The sequence below is a fragment of the Cervus canadensis genome, chromosome 5 (genome assembly GCF_019320065.1).
Source record: "Cervus canadensis isolate Bull #8, Minnesota chromosome 5, ASM1932006v1, whole genome shotgun sequence".
NCBI classification, from domain to species: domain Eukaryota; kingdom Metazoa; phylum Chordata; class Mammalia; order Artiodactyla; family Cervidae; genus Cervus; species Cervus canadensis.
The window spans coordinates 98,586,418-98,601,596 of record NC_057390.1 but is presented as its reverse complement, the minus strand read 5'-3'; the positions used below and the strand labels follow the sequence as shown (position 1 = coordinate 98,601,596).

Here is a 15,179-nt window from a genome sequence, read left to right as displayed (position 1 = left end):
AGTGCAGAAAGTTCCTCAGGCCCAAAGCAGCAGTTGAACAAGGCAGTGCCTGGGGCCAGAGCCTCAGCAGCAGCCTGAAGTGGAGGCCGATGGGGGCCTGAGGGCCGGCGGCCTGGACGACGCTTCCCGGAGTCCGCAAGCGGGAAAGAGCAGGAACTGCAAGGCGGAGCACCCGCTTGGGGCGAATCCCCGGCCTCAAGGCGGGACTGGAGCGCAGGGCGGAGCTGCCCAAGGCTGCCTCCCAGGGACAGGCGGGGGTGGGGCGGGCGGCGGGCCCGGGGACCTGGGGAGGTGGGGCGGCGGGCGGCGGGCGGCGGGTCGTGGGGGGAGGGCGGGCAGGAGGAGCTGAGGGCGGCAGGCGCGGTCGGGGGAGGTGGGCGGCCGCGCCTCCTTCAGCACCGCGGACAGCGCCCGGCCCAGAGGCTCGCGCGTCTCACCACGCTCCGCGCACCGGGACGCGGGGAGGGCCCAGCCATCCCGGGGGTCGCAGAGGAGGAGGAAAGAACGCTCCCCGGGCCGCTTGGGTCCGGCCTGGCCCCGAGGCCGCGATGCTCCTGGAGACGGATCTCGAGGGCGACCGAGATCGGCCCCGGGCCCCCGCAACCGCCGGCCTCTGCACCTTCGGAGGGACCAGGGGTAAGAGCCCCGCATGTCCTCCTGCGGTCTCCAGACCGGGCAGGAATACGCACAGGGGAAAGCGCACGGGTGGGCAGAGGCGAGCAGAGGGACGAGGGAAGGAAGGCGTGCAGCACACTAAGGTCAGGGCGGAAAGAGTCTGGAGAGGCTTCTGGTGGGGCCTGAGACGGGGACCTGGGCGAAGCTGGCAGACCCCTGAGTGAGTGGAAGGCCTGGAGCCCCCCTGTGATGGCCTGAGAAGCCTGGACCCACGCTGAAAGGTCTGCAGCTTTTCACAGAGCGCCTGGAGGACAGAAGGGACCTCGCAGGCACGTCTAGTGGGGAGGGGATGGGGCAGAGAAAGGGCTGCCAAGAAAATCCGGGGACCCCACGCCTCTCAGCTCCCACACAGCCCAGTCCTGCCCCGCTAGCCAGCCCAACTCCACAGCACCGAGAGCCCTGGGTCGGGTCTCCTGCCCGAACTGCACTCCCCAAGGGCCATTCGGTCACAAGGACGTTGGGAAATAATGGAGGCATTGTTGGCCGGTCGGCCAGATGCTGAGCGCATAGGCCCGCCCGCCCCTTCCCCAGTCAGACCACACATGGCCCCTCTCAGGCAGGCCTCCACAGCAGCTGACACTCAACGGCCAACACCCCTGTGCACCCAACACCCGCTCAGCTCCCTGGCCTGAATGCCCTTGTCCTGTCCTGGGGAACAAGCGTAGCACAAAGTGAAGGGGCACCTTAACTTTGCCCACACAGGACCTTTGCTCAAACTGAGACGTGGGGTCTGCTTGGAGCTCAGAGGGGGCTGTGTTTCTCCTGCCCAGGTCCTTCCACACCGGCCTCCAAGTTAAACGTACAGACCAGGCGACTGGAGGCCAGGCAGAGGCCGGGCGACTATGGGGCATCACTGAGGGGCTCCCAGGTGGAACCTCCTGGAGGGTGGTACCAACCCCTAGTCCCCCAACACTTTCTGGGGCCCCGCTCCCTTCATGCTCTGTGCTGCCGGGACCCACACTGCTGTGTGCTCACTGTGGGTGACGCAGGGGTTTGGCCTGGCCTGTGGTGGGCACCCTTCGGGGTAGGTGTGTCTCTACGTGCAAGGGCGGTGGGTTCCTGTGAGCTCACCTGTTTAGACTGGGGGAGGGGGGCAGAATATGGGAAAATGGGGCGCCAGGGCTTCCTCCCATGCTAGCGGCTGTGGAGGGAAGAGAGTGGATCCCAGCGTTCCCAGCTCCGTCCCTCCTGACCTGGAGTCTTGGCTGCATCATGGAGTCCAAGCCGAGGACACTGGGTTCCCTCCGGAGACTCGCCCTGATTCCCCGCGCCCACTTCTGGGCTGCAGTGCCCAGGATGGGGCCCAGAAGCTGCTCAGAGCAGGAAGGTCTGAGGTGGGGTCCACTCCTGGAGGCTTCCCTGTGAGCCCGTGGGCGCCGCACTCACCCTCTCGGGGTCTTGGGTCTCGCACGTGCCACCAGGCACTGTGATCAAGCCTCCCAGCTCGGAACCTCTCGGGCCCAAGCCTCAGCGGCGGTAGGATCCAGCTCCCTCCCACCTGCAGGCTACCCGCGGGCTTTCGCGCCGGAGCCCAGGCCTCAGCCCCGAGTCAGCGCCGGGGCAGGAAGCTTCGGAGCCTGGTCAAGCGCCCTCGGGCAGCGCCGACACGGCTCCTCCCCTGCCGGTCCCCATCCCTGGGCTGGGCACTCGGGGCTGTTTCTCGCCACCGCAGTTCTCCGGGCAAAGGCGCGCAGAGTCCGCGGACGCCAGCGGCGCGTCTCCGCGACCCCGGCCCCGCCCCGCGCCGCGGCCCCGCCCCCCCCGCCGCTCCGCCTCCGCGCGGCCCGAGGCTTCGGGCCCCTGGGCGGCCCGCGGGCGCAGCGCCCAGCAGCGCCGGGAGTCGCGCAGACGCCGGCCCGGGGCCATTGAGGCCGCGGTCTCGCCGAGCCCCCGGAAAGTTCAGGACCGGAGAGCCTCGGCGGCGGGCGGCGGGACCCATGGAGGCGCGCGGGGAGCTGGCCCCGGGCCGGGAGTCGGCGGGCGGCGACCTGCTGCTGGCGCTGCTGGCGCGGAGGGAAGACCTGCGCCGAGGTGGGTGCTTCGGCCGATCGGCTGCACCCGGGAGGGCGGACCCCGTGGAGACTCAGTGGTCCTCGCTGCCTTCCCAGCCTGGCCACGGAGGCGGCGGGAGCCGGGGAGCGCGGGCGGGAGTGGGTGCGAGGAGCCCAGCACAGCGTCCCTACCTGAGCATCCCGGCAGCGGGCTCGCCTGTGGGCCCCTGGAGCTGTGTCGTCGGGCGTTTCGTCGCGGCGCTGGTGCTGCCCAGGCTAGGGGCCCTCTGGGTCCCAGGACTGGTTTGGGAAATACTCTTCCTTTAGGGAGAGTGTGCAGAGAGCAAACGTGTGTCCCAGTGTCGATGGGGTAGGAGAATCTCCATGAAGTCTGCCTGCACCCAGACCCTCCACACTTTCCGGGCGAAGAGTCAGACACAAGGGCCAGCATGGAGCTGGACCCCGGCGGCTGAACTCCCTTAGCTGGAGTCTTGGTGTCTGCACTCACATGCACCTGCTCCATTGGCAGGGCTGGTCCTCTTGCAGGAAAACCCCCAGCTCACCCCCAGCGCCTTGGCTTCCCCGTGAACTGGGATGGTTCTCCACGAGCTTCCAAGCAGGCGGGACCCGCGGGATGGGATAGAGGTGGCCCTGGAAGTGTGGGCAATGGTGGGGTGGGAGCAGGTGGGAAAGGGGTTACATCCAGGCTGTGGGGGTCTCCTCCGTCTCTACTTCTTTATTTATTTTCCGACGGTTCCTGGGAGGGGTGGCCAGGGGGCTGGGAGAAAGGGGTGGGAGGGCGGAGAGAAAGGAAGGGAGGGGCGCGGGCTCTGAGTGAAATGTCTCAAGAGAGCTGAAGGGGATCCGGCCGGCAGGCAAGCGCAAGGCTGTGCTGGGCCCGCCAGCACCGAGGGTAGGAGACCCCGCCAAGGCTGGAGTCGCCATGCAGCGTAAGGCCTGGGTCGCCAGGGCTTCGCGAGAGAGCGAGGGGCGCGGCGGGAGAGGCTTTTGCTCGACGCGGGGTTCCGCGGGTAGCGCGCTCTGGGAGCTGTCCGGGCCGCGGTGCTGAATCCGCGCCGCGAGGGCCTGTCCAGCCACCAGCTCTAAGAAGGGTGTCCGCGCCCGCCGCCCTGCCATCACCGCCCGGGGTTGAGGGGCCAGGCAGGCAGCAGATCCCCAGGCTCCGCACCCAGGGCCGCGGTTTTGCCCGACGCGGGAGCCCGTCCTTCGTGGCGCCTGGGGCTGTAGGAAGGAGGTTGATTCCGTTTCTCTCTCAGCATGGGGCAAAGGGAGGTCCCTCGCTGGCCCTTTCACCGGCTGCCAGGCCGAACTGGGGCTGGAGGGGGTCCACTGTCAGCGAGGTGAGTGTGCTGAGGTGGTGATATATTTGAGTAGATTCCAATATATTGAGTAGTGATATATTCTTGTGGCTCTCTGCCCTCGGGAGGAGGCCTTTTCTAAATTAACAGGTAGTCCTCACGCCCTGAACACCCTGCAAAGCACCCCCATGGACCTGTGGCTCTCAAAGGCAGGCCCTGCATTTTCCCAGCCTGGTTCCTCCAGAAGCCTGTAGTCCCAGGGGAACAGAACACAAGTGTCTCTGTGGGGAAGGCAAACTGCCTACTGTATGTGCTCAGGCATCCATGTTTGAGCAGGAGGGCAGAGGGTCTGTATGTCCAGTCTATGCACAAGTACCCCCAGGGCCGCCCAAAGACAGGCAGGGCATCAGTGTTTATTTTGGTAGCCTGGGGACAGGCCACGGCGCCAGGCAGCCGCACCTGCCACAAGTCTCTAGATGCCATGGCGCCTGATTGTGCGAGGAATGAGGGCCACGGGGTGGTGGGTGCCCCATGGCCCATGTGTGCCAGGCCTCTGGTGATGGTAAGGACCAGGTCTCCAGCCCAGCCTCTGAGACAGCCCCAGGGGCGAGGGTTTCATTTGAGCTCAACGTGCGTCCTTCATGCACTGGAAATGTTTTTGCAGTTGAGGGTATCTGAAGGGGTGGCCTGGGTGCCCTCCTGCCCCGGCACATTTCCAAGCCTAGCTTCAGTTGTCCTGGATTTCCGCTGTGGGCCAGGCGCGGACTTCTGAGCCACACTCTTCCTGAACTCGGGGAGCTGGGCGGCCACTCAAGCCGGCCGGGGACGAGGGTGTGCGGGGAAGGGGGCCTCCTGGCAGCCCGGTCCTGGGAGCTGGGTGGGATGGGGAGGCCTCCGGCTCTGTGCGGTGGCCTGACCGCGGTGGCTCCTCCCTGCCTGCAGAGATCCCGCTGTGTGCCGGCTGCGACCAGCACATCCTGGACCGCTTCATCCTCAAGGCTCTGGACCGCCACTGGCACAGCAAATGCCTCAAGTGCAGCGACTGCCACGCGCCGCTGGCCGAGCGCTGCTTCAGCCGCGGGGAGAGCGTGTACTGCAAGGATGACTTCTTCAAGTGAGCCCGCCAGCCGCCTGGGAGGGAGGGGTGGCGCACCCAGGGGGACCCCCGGGGCCCTCACCGTAACCAAGTCTGGAGCCCTGAAAACCCCCATCTCCACACCCCTCCTGTTCCCCAAACAGGACACCCCTGGGGCCTGTCTGTTGGCGGCTGGGCTGGCCCACGAACAATCTTTTAAAGTAATTTTGTGAATCACTGAAGCAGTCGTTAAAAAGATAACCCTAAGTTTGTAAACCTCTATTGTACGTGCTCCCTCCTTGTTTTGGTCTTGTATTCGTGTTTAACGGCAGGGATGGGGCTCCCACCGGGCAGAGTTTGCAGGTCATGGGTTTGCAGATCGGTCCCAGTGGCCAGGGCTCTGCCCTTCCGAATTCACCTCCGGGATCCGGCCACAGAGGACAGCTGTGTGCCCCAGGGCCTCCGGATCCCCTTCTCGGTAGTCCCTGCGGGTAGTCTCTGCGACCAGGGGCAGAGCCAGGAAGCCTTCCGCCAGGAACCGCCCTGCGCCCGTACCGCGGTTCTCCCACCCGCTCCCGGCGAAGGAGCGGCCGTGCTCTGAGCCGCGCCCTGTGCGTCCCGCAGGCGTTTCGGGACCAAGTGCGCTGCGTGCCAGCTGGGCATCCCGCCCACGCAGGTGGTGCGCCGCGCCCAGGACTTCGTGTACCACCTGCACTGCTTCGCCTGCGTCGTGTGCAAGCGGCAGCTGGCCACGGGCGACGAGTTCTATCTCATGGAGGACAGCCGGCTCGTGTGCAAGGCAGACTACGAGACGGCCAAGCAGCGAGGTCAGTGGGAGGGGGCGGCGGTCACGGGGCTCGGCCTGGGCACGGCCCACCTTCCCCTTTCCTCCCGAGCAAAGCGGGGCTAAGGCCCGTCCGGGTCGGGTGTGGAGGGATCCTTCCCTCCAGCGTCCCCGGCGAAGCGCTCACTAAGCGGCGAGAACTTAAGCGTCTTCTCTCTGGGCGGGGGCGTTGCGGGCGCCCCCGCCTCCAGGCCCGGAGCCCGGGGTGGCGGGTACAGTTAGCAGACCCGCTCTGGGGAAGCCGGGTCTGGGGTCTTAGCAGCCGCCTCCCTCCCGGGCACAGGGAGATTGGCCTGAATTACGTGGATTAGCTCTGCGGGTCTGAATTATCGTCCTAAATCCTTGACCGTGAAGATCCGACCCTACCCGCACCCTTAGAACAAAGAGGAGCGAGGTGGGGGTTGGGGGGGCAGCGCTTGTCAGTGGGGGGCCGAGGCTGGAGGCGCCTGCGCCCGGATCCAGGGCGGCTGGGTCCTTAAAGAGGGCCGCCCCTGGCTGGGCCGGGTCACCGCCCAGCGCGTTTCCTCCATCGCTCCGTGCACCCGCGTCCCGCAAAACCCTCCGGCCTCCCCGCCGCGGCGGCGAGTCGGGCGGTCACAGCGGCGACGGCGGCACCTCTGGCCCCGACGTGCGCGCGCCCCGAGGGAGGTGGGAGTGCCCAGCGGCCGGAGGAGCAGGCCCAGCCTCACGCCTCCCCCGCGGTGCAGAGGCCGAGGCCACGGCCAAGAGGCCGCGCACGACTATCACAGCCAAGCAGCTGGAGACGCTGAAGAGCGCCTACAACACGTCGCCGAAGCCCGCGCGCCACGTGCGGGAGCAGCTCTCCTCCGAGACCGGCCTGGACATGCGCGTCGTGCAGGTCAGCGCCCCGGCGCCCCCGCGCGCCCTGCGAGCCACTGGCAAACAAGGGCCACCCCGGGTCCCAGAGCAGCGGCCACTCATCGCCGCCACCCCCCCCCTTCTCCAGGTGTGGTTCCAGAATCGCCGAGCCAAGGAAAAGAGGCTCAAGAAGGACGCGGGCCGGCAGCGTTGGGGCCAGTATTTCCGAAACATGAAGCGCGCCCGAGGCGGCTCTAAGTCGGACAAGGACAGCGTCCAGGAGGAGGGGCAGGACAGCGACGCGGAGGTCTCCTTCACCGGTACGGGCGGAGTCGGGAAGAGCGTTGGGTTGATTGACTGCCGGAGCCTGGGAATCAACGTCCCTGTCTCCATAGACCCTGGCGCCCATCCCCAAGCCCTGTAGTTTGGCCTCTCAGGACCACTGCCCTTCTTGGAGGGGGACAGGAACCCTGTGGCCCACAGGCGTGTCCCTTGGCAGGCTCTGTCCTGGAGGGAGGGTCTGATCATGCTCCCCCACTGCCCCCACTCAGGGCACTTGGCACTTACAGTGATTTTTTTAGGAAGGCAGCAGCACAGTTTTGGGGTGATGAAAGGCCCTAGCTGCTTAGAGTTGGAGGAGGGTCCACCCTCATCTCTGGAACCAGTTACCTCCTTTTTCCAAAGCAGGGACCCGCCCCCCCCCCCCCCCCAGCCAGCTCTTAATGACCATCCTTAGAGAGTTTGTGAAGGAGATTCTTTGGCTGCATTGTGACCTTAGCCTACTCACCTAGCCTCTCTGAGCCTCAATTAACTTGTCTGCAAAACTGGGCAGCCTTGGGATCATACTGGACCCCTGGGCGCCGACTGGACAGTCCTTGGCCCTGACCCCAGCACGGGAGTCCACAGTTCCATAGGAATCGGGTGGGATGGAGCTGAACAAAGTCAGGGGTGAAAGGGTGAGAGATGTGGGCTGACCTGTCCTGGGAGGTGGGGCACGTTGCCCCTGCAGGGGGCACTGAGGGGGGCCAGAGGGGGCAGCAGGTGGGCACTGAGCAGTGCCCTGTGCTCCCACTGCAGACGACCCAGCCATGGCCGACATGGGCCCCGCCAGCGGCCTCTACGGCAGCCTGGGAGAGCCTGCCCCGGCCTTGGGCCGGCCCTCGGGGGCCCCGGGCAGCTTCCCGCTGGAGCACGGAGGCCTGGCCGGCCCGGAGCAGTACAGAGAGCTGCGTCCCGGCAGCCCCTACGGCGTCCCCCCATCGCCTGCCGCCCTGCAGAGCCTGCCTGGCCCCCAGCCCCTCCTCTCCAGTCTGGTGTACCCCGATGCCGGCTTAGGGCTCGTGACCACGGGAGCCCCAGGCGGGCCCCCACCCATGAGAGTGCTGGCAGGGAACGGACCCAGCTCCGACCTTTCCACCGGGAGCAGCGGGGGCTACCCCGACTTCCCTGCCAGCCCCGCCTCCTGGCTGGACGAGGTGGACCACGCTCAGTTCTGACTGGAGTCCCCGCGCCCTCAAGCCCCGGACGTGAGGAGTCCGGGCAGCAGCTCTCCTGCCTGAAGCACGGACTTCTGCAGGACGGACGCAGTGCCGTGGGGAACAGGATGCAGACTCCGGAGGGCTCGCTTCTGGGAGTGCCCCCTCCCACCCAGGCAGAGGGACTCTCCCCGTTCGGGTCTGAGAGGCTGCCGCTGGAACTGGGGGCCGCTCGCAAGCCTTGTTTTGTAAGCAGATTTCCCCTTTATCAACCAATTAACGGAGTGCTTGCAGCCGTTTCCAGACAGGAAATGTCACCCCAGGGAGGCCAGGCCTTCGCTCCCCTCAGGGGCCTCTGCCCAGACCAACACAGCCCTCAGGCTGGAAGATGCTTTAATTTCTAAAATTAAAAACAATACTGATTGTGCTTTCGTTTCCCAGGTTCCGTATATCTTGAGTTCTCTAGCCCCCTGCTCCCCCCAGCCTGAACCCCCTCTTTAGGTCAGAGATCAGGCTGTCCGTCCTGGCAGGAGGTGGCTGTGGGAAGGCCACGCCTGCGAACTTCCTCATCGCCCCTGCCACCAATTCCCGTCTTCCCCTCCCCCCGCTCCCCTGGGGCCATCGGCTCTAGATCTTTCGATCCTTCTGGACCCCACTACCCTGGGGGAGAGAGGCGGACTCTTCTTGAAACCCTTAAGGAGCTTCCTCCTGTCCAGACTAGGTTTTTGTCCCTGCCCACACGCGCTGCCCCCGTCACAGCTGCCCTGAGAGCTCAGGCCAAGCCTAGCCCACCGATTTCCATTGCCAAACACCCCCCAGCTCCCGTTCTCCCCATGGGCTCCGACTGCCCACGGATCGGGCGCCCCACAGGCAAAGGGAGGCTGGGGCGGGGGCTCCTCTGAGCTGCCTCCCCGCCAGATGCTTCTGCCACTGGCCACCACGGACACCGAGGCTGGATTCAAGTGATTCCTTGAGCCTGCATCCCCAGCTACCTGTTGTTTCTGTGACGTTCTCCTGTCTTTTATTTATTCTCTGACCATTGGCTCTCTCCCAGACTTCAATAAATTCGTCAGTTACAGTCGCTGGAAGGCCTGTACGTTCAGTGAGGCTGGGGGTTGGGGGTGGATCTCTGAAAGCTGGAAGCCCTGTTGGAGTAGCTGTTGGCTTCTTGCCAGGGACGACACCTGGTGTGGATCGGGGCCCCTTTGTCCCGTTCTCTCCGCCAGGCTTCCGAGCCCTGGATGGAGACTTAGGAGAACAGACGGTCCAACGGTGGTTGGAGGGGCTGGGCCTTCCCACCCTGTCCCTGGGAGAGGCGGGCGCTGGGGTGGCCAGGTGACAGGACCAAGCAAAACTGCTCGCCACTTGGAGCAGGCTTCAGCAGGGGGAAGGGGACTGCAGGAGGCAAGTAGTCCGGAGATTCAGGAACTCGGTCACCGGGGGCTCTGCAGCTAGGATTCCAGTCCCAGCCACCTGCTAACTCGCTGTGAGATGCTGAGCAAGTGACCTGGCGAGGATGGGGAGAGCTCCCCAGATGTCCCCCCTCCCTCCCCGACCACCAGGCAGCCCAAGGGGCTTAGGTCCAGCCACTTGCCCCCCAGTCCCGCCCACCCCAGCAGGGTCAGCTCCCTCACCAGCACCCACTGTTGCCTGGGACCCAGAGCATGCCCGCCCCCCGCCCCAAGAATCTTGCTGGCAGCCGCCAGGAGGAATGGCAAGGAATGGGGGAGGCCCTCGGGAGGAAATTCGGGGAATCGATGGGAGAAGTGGCCCCATCACCCACCCCATCACCCTTCAGTCTGGGAAAGCGCCCAGGGAAGAGCTTGGCTGAGCAGAATTGGGGGTGGGTGGCGATGTAGCATTTGGGGGAGGGAACCGGTGAGCAGAGGCGTAGTGGCTGGGTGAAAGGTGTCCCAGGCTGGCCTGGGGGTTGGTGGTCCTTGATCTCGGCCTCCCAGGGGTGTGGCTGAGTCGCATGTGGGGCGCAGTCCCGGAGGGAACCACTTTGGACTCTGTCCTGCAAGGGGCGCCCTCGAGGGGAAGGAAGGCAGCCTGTCTGGGTGGGATTCAGGGTTTGGGGAGGGAGCCTAGAGGAGGCGGATGACGCTGAGCCTCCGGCAGCCCGAGGGGAGTATAAATCCTCCAGTCGCGGCGGCCCCCCAACCCCCAGCCTGGAGACCTCCCCCAGGCCGCCTGGGACCTTTCAGGCACTGACAGGTTAATAAAGTGCCAAGTGTGCCCGAGGGAGCCTCCGCCTGTTTGCAGGCTCCCAGCTGGCGGAGTGTCCCGGCAGCAACAGAGCCCCAGACCCCAGTCCTGGGGGGGTGGGGGGAGAGTGGACCCCGTCGGGGCTGCGCCCCGCGTTCTAGCCCGGCCTGTCCGGGCGAGTGCTCAGCTGAGTGGGTCTCGCGGTCAGCGGGGCAGTGGACAGTGCTCCTGTGCTGACCTCACGGGTCTGTCTCCCCATTTGGGCGGAGAGCTTGACCCCGAGTGACCCCCTTCCCGCGGGCCCCGCGCGGGCAGACACGCGGACTCCCAGGTCCGGGCCCAGCTCAGTCTGGGGACGTGACCCTGGACCGGGGGGCCCAAACCCCGAACCGGAGGCCCAGTGAGGAGGCGGGCGGGGCCAATCTCAGGCCGGGAGGACCTCGGGCGGGTCCGCAGAGGAAGATGGACGCCCATCTTACGGGCCCCTGCGAGGGTCACCTGGAGATCACGACGACTTATTTCCCACGTTGGACCCTGTTAACCGGGCGGGGTATCTAGAGGCGTGTGGGTGTTAGCGCAGGATGCGGGTTCCCGGGCCCCGTCTCCCGGCGGATGCAGGCGGCGGGCGCCCAGTTCAGAGTCCAGGGCGCGCCCGCCCCCGAGGGGTTTTCCCGCCCGTCCTGCTCCAGGCAGCCAGGGCCCTGCGAAGCGGGTGGGCGCAGGGCCTGGGGGCGGGGCCGGGGGGCTGCGTAGGGCTGCCTTCCGGAGGCTGGAGCAGGAGGCGGTGCCGCGCCCTCCCCCGACCCCCTCCGAATTGCGGCCAGCGGCCAGCCGCGGCGGGAGGCGGACTCGGGGTGGGAGGCACCCTGGCGGGGAGGCTGGACACACCTGAGTTATTTTTTTCCTGAGGGGCTAGGGCTTGTTCACTTTTGGAAAACAGTAACCTCTGTATCGTGATACTTAGAGCTTTAAATTTTAACATAAGCGGAATACTCATCTTGACCGTGTTATCACTTTCTTTTCATTTTTGAACCCGATTGCACACATTATTAAAGGTAAATACCTGAATGATAAAAACAATTTGGACCAGTATGTAAAAGGACTTCTTTCCTTTTAAATATAAAATTTGCTCAAGGCGGATGAAAGCTCCGGAATTAGAGACACCCCTCCCTCCCCACCCCTCTCCTGGAGACCTGGGGACCCACTTGCTTCTCCTTTCTCTTCCGCCCCGAAGATCAGGGCAGGCGTATCTTGGGGACTGGCCCCCGCCTGGGGCAGGAGGGGGTTGGGGGCCCAAATCCCTGGAGCTTGCCTGGTTGAGTAGCAAAACGATAAATCAGTGGGTTTTCAAAGGACTCAGTCAGGAGCTCTGAATCCCAGCGGCTGTAATGATCAATTCTTTAAGCCCATAATTGTTCAAATTACTCTGAGCAACATAAAACATTAATTTTAAGAAATTTAATAGAAAAAAGCTCTTCAAATCCACAACGAGATAAATGACACCCAGCATTCCGACCTTTTTCCATACCTTGGTGACATTGAATAATCTGAAAGGTATTTACATTTTCATTCTTCGTGGGAAGTGTTGACAAGCTTTTGGCCGTGGGCGAGGTACGCAGTGGCACGCGGGCCCCCCTCCCCCCTAATTAATGGGGGAGCAGCGACTTCATAAGCAGAATTTTCATCAGTCTGCCTGGGTGACCTGCAGTGACGGCTCCCACCCCCGGCACTGATGCAGCGCAGCTCATTTTTTACCATAAAAATATTCCCTCCTGACCAGCAGAGCCCCCCTCGGCATTCAAAAAGAGATAGGAGCCTAAGAAGCAGCTGTCTGGGGGGGCATCGCAGGAATGCAGTCAGACCTGGGAGAGAAGTATAGAAACTGCAGACCCCAGTCAGGGAGGCACACGTGTGCGTGTGCGGGAGCGTGTGTGCGTGTGTGTGTGTGTGTGAGAGAGAGAGAGAGAGAGAGCATGTCACAGGGGGTGTGGAGGCCAGCCCCGAGGATGCTCACACAGTCCTCAGTTCCACATGTTACCAAGAGCCCGTCCAAACTGTGGGACGTGCCCACCAGGGCCACACCTGCAGAGCTGGGGCTGGAGCTAGGTCCCGGGGAGCAGGAGGGACACAGAGTGAGGGTGCCCAGGGCTCCCCTGAGCCCCGCGCCTGTGGTCAAGGACCTCGTGGGGCACGCGGGCTCCGGCTGAGGGACCTGGGACCCTCCCCTCCATCCTGCTTGCTTGCTGCAGCTCTGTGACCGCGGGTGAGCTGCTCACCTTCTCTGAGCCTGAGGAGCAGCAAGAATAACCTCCTCTCCGGGTTTGCTAGGACACTTCCCATGGCAAAGCCGGAAGCAGGCACCCCTGAAGCGCCCTGCGCTCGGTTCTGCGGGCAAATCCCACTGACAGGGAGGTGGTGGGAGCTGCCGGACCCCAGGGAGCCACACACACCCGGGACTCGGGACACAGAGCTCTGTGGGGCACGGATGCGCACGCCAGTGACACCCCGATAGGCACGCACCTTCACCCCCGCTCCACACAGCTCACACTCAGCCCCCTGGGCACCCACGCTGTCTGAGGGCAAAGGCACGTGAGCCAGGTCGGACGGGGCGGCTGGGGCGGGGGGGCGTCCCAGTCTGTTGTTCCAGAAGTCAAATGCCCCCCTTGGTCAGGCTTGGATCAGACCTGTGCCGAGGCAGGGGCGTGGACAGGGTGGCCCCAGGACCGTGCCCCTACTGCTGTGAGGGGAACACCACTTCCCCCTCAGGTTCTGGAAGCCCTATTGTGCCCTGGGCTGCTGCTTTTTTTTTTTTTTTTTTTTTGATGTGGACCATTTTTAAAGTCTTCATTGAATTTCTTACAACCCGAAGCTCTGTGTTCCCAGTCCCGAATATGTGCGGCTTCCTCAGGTCCAGTGGGTACCACCACCTCCAGGTCAGTGGGATTTAAAACCGAAGCAGGTTTTATGCTTTGTTATTTGGGGCTGGGAGGCAGGTGGCGTCTTAGCTTCCTGACTAAGGATGGAACTCACACCCCCTACATTGGAAGGTGAAGTCTTAAAGCACTGGACCGGACTGCCGGGAAGTCCCCCTGTGCTTGAGAATGGAGGGGCGGGGAACCCAGATGGAGTCGGGGTGGCTCATGCCCATCTGCCCTGCTTCGTCAGTGTCTGCCCCGCCGGTGGGCAGGCAGGATGAGGAATGGCTGGAGGAGGTCCTTGTCCACTTGGACCCCATCCGAGAACCTGGCAGCTTCCCTGGCATCTCAGACGGTAAAGGATTTGCCTGCAATGAGGGAGGCCTGGGTTCGATCCCTGGATTGGGAAGATCTCCTGGAGAAGGGAATGGCTATCCACTCTAGTATTCTTGCCAGGAAAATCCCATGGACCAAGGAGTCTGGCAGGCTACAGTCCATTGGGCTTCAAAGAATCAGACACAGCTGAGTGACTAACACTTTTGCTTTCACACTTCTCACACTAGAACCTGAGGGCCGGGAGGGACGCCGTGGTCCAGCCCCACATTGGTGGTCCCTGCTCAGCACCACGGCAAGCTCTGTGTCCTCATCCATCAAAAGGGTGATCCTGGTCATCGCACCCAGGAGCAGGCGCTCACAGCCCCGGCTCCAGGGAAACAGGGATCAGAGCCCTGGAGATGCTGCTCCCCGCGGTCAGGATGATGGGAGGGGAGAGATCAGAGCCCCAGGCACTGCTGGTGGGAATGTCCACGGAGCGGCTGAGGAGGACCGCTTGATGGGCCCAGAGATGGAAACCTTGAATCACCACGGGATGCTGCCGTTTCACTCCTAGGTCAAACCCAAAGGACCCGAAAACGGACTCAGACAAGCCCCTGTGCAAGTGTGCCGGCTGCAGCCACAGGGCGGACGTGGCCCAAACACCCATCCATCCGTGCGTGAGTGCTGACAGGGGCCCACCTCCACCGTGGAGGGGGCACAGACTTGCTACAACTCGGGAAGTTAGAAAGGTGCTGGGTAAGGAGTGAAGTGAAAGTCGCTCAGTTGTGTCCGACTCTTTGCGGCCCTGGGGACTGCAGTCCATGGGATTCTCCAGGCCAGAACACTGGAGTGGGTGGCCTTTCCTGCCTCCCAGGGGTCTTCCCAACCCAGGATCGAACCCAGGTCTCCTGCATTTCAGGCAGATTCTTTCCCAGCTGAGCCACTAGGGAAGCCGAAGAATACTGGAGGGGGTAGCCTGTCCCTTCTCCAGGGGATCTTCCTGACCCAGCCAGACACAAAAGGCCGCACATTGTATAATTCAGTCTCTACCAAGTGTCTAGAACAGGTGAGTCCATAGAGACCGAACGTAGATCAGAGGTTGTGGAGTGGGCAGGATAAGGAGTGACTTATCCGGGGTTCCCTTTGGGCAGGAGGGAGGTGTTTTGACTCAGGTGGTGGCTGCACCTTGTAGGCTGTAAAATGGTTCATTTTATGCTGCGTGGATTTCACCTCACTTATATAAAGGTGCCCCACTCACCCCTCCCAGGCAGAGCTGCCTCACAGCCAATCAGCGAGCGCGAAGAACAGGAAATCGTGTGATTAGGAGAGTAAGTGGGGCCTCGTTAGAGCACCCCCCAGCCGCCCCCCACCCGCCCCCCGGTCCAGCTGGCTCCTGGGATCAGCATCAGGCTCCCACCCTTCAAGAGCTCCCTCCCCCCAGAGGGGTCCCTCAAAGGCCCTCCCAGAGCCCCTCCCCCTGCCCCCTCCCCTCCAGGCTGGCACACGCAGAGGGTCCTCAGCACTGCTGCGGGGACAGGGGGAC

General features: G+C 63.9%; 1 protein-coding gene across 2 annotated transcripts; it reads left to right on the top strand.

The window, feature by feature from the left end:
• The first annotated feature begins 548 nt into the window (after positions 1–548).
• On the top strand, positions 549–9,279 carry LHX3 (LIM homeobox 3). Of its 2 annotated transcripts, none has more exons than XM_043470549.1 (6): positions 549–636; positions 4,928–5,099; positions 5,685–5,887; positions 6,612–6,763; positions 6,872–7,043; positions 7,801–8,656. In XM_043470549.1, the coding sequence occupies exons 1-6, from the start codon at positions 549–551 to the stop codon at positions 8,217–8,219; spliced, it is 1,206 nt and encodes a 401-aa protein (XP_043326484.1). In that variant the 3' UTR covers positions 8,220–8,656. The 2 variants fall into 2 exon arrangements, with proteins under 2 accessions (XP_043326484.1, XP_043326483.1); XM_043470548.1 differs by lacking the exon at positions 549–636 and adding an exon at positions 2,462–2,706 and having other exon boundaries at positions 7,801–9,279.
• Positions 9,280–15,179: the final 5,900 nt, after the last annotated feature.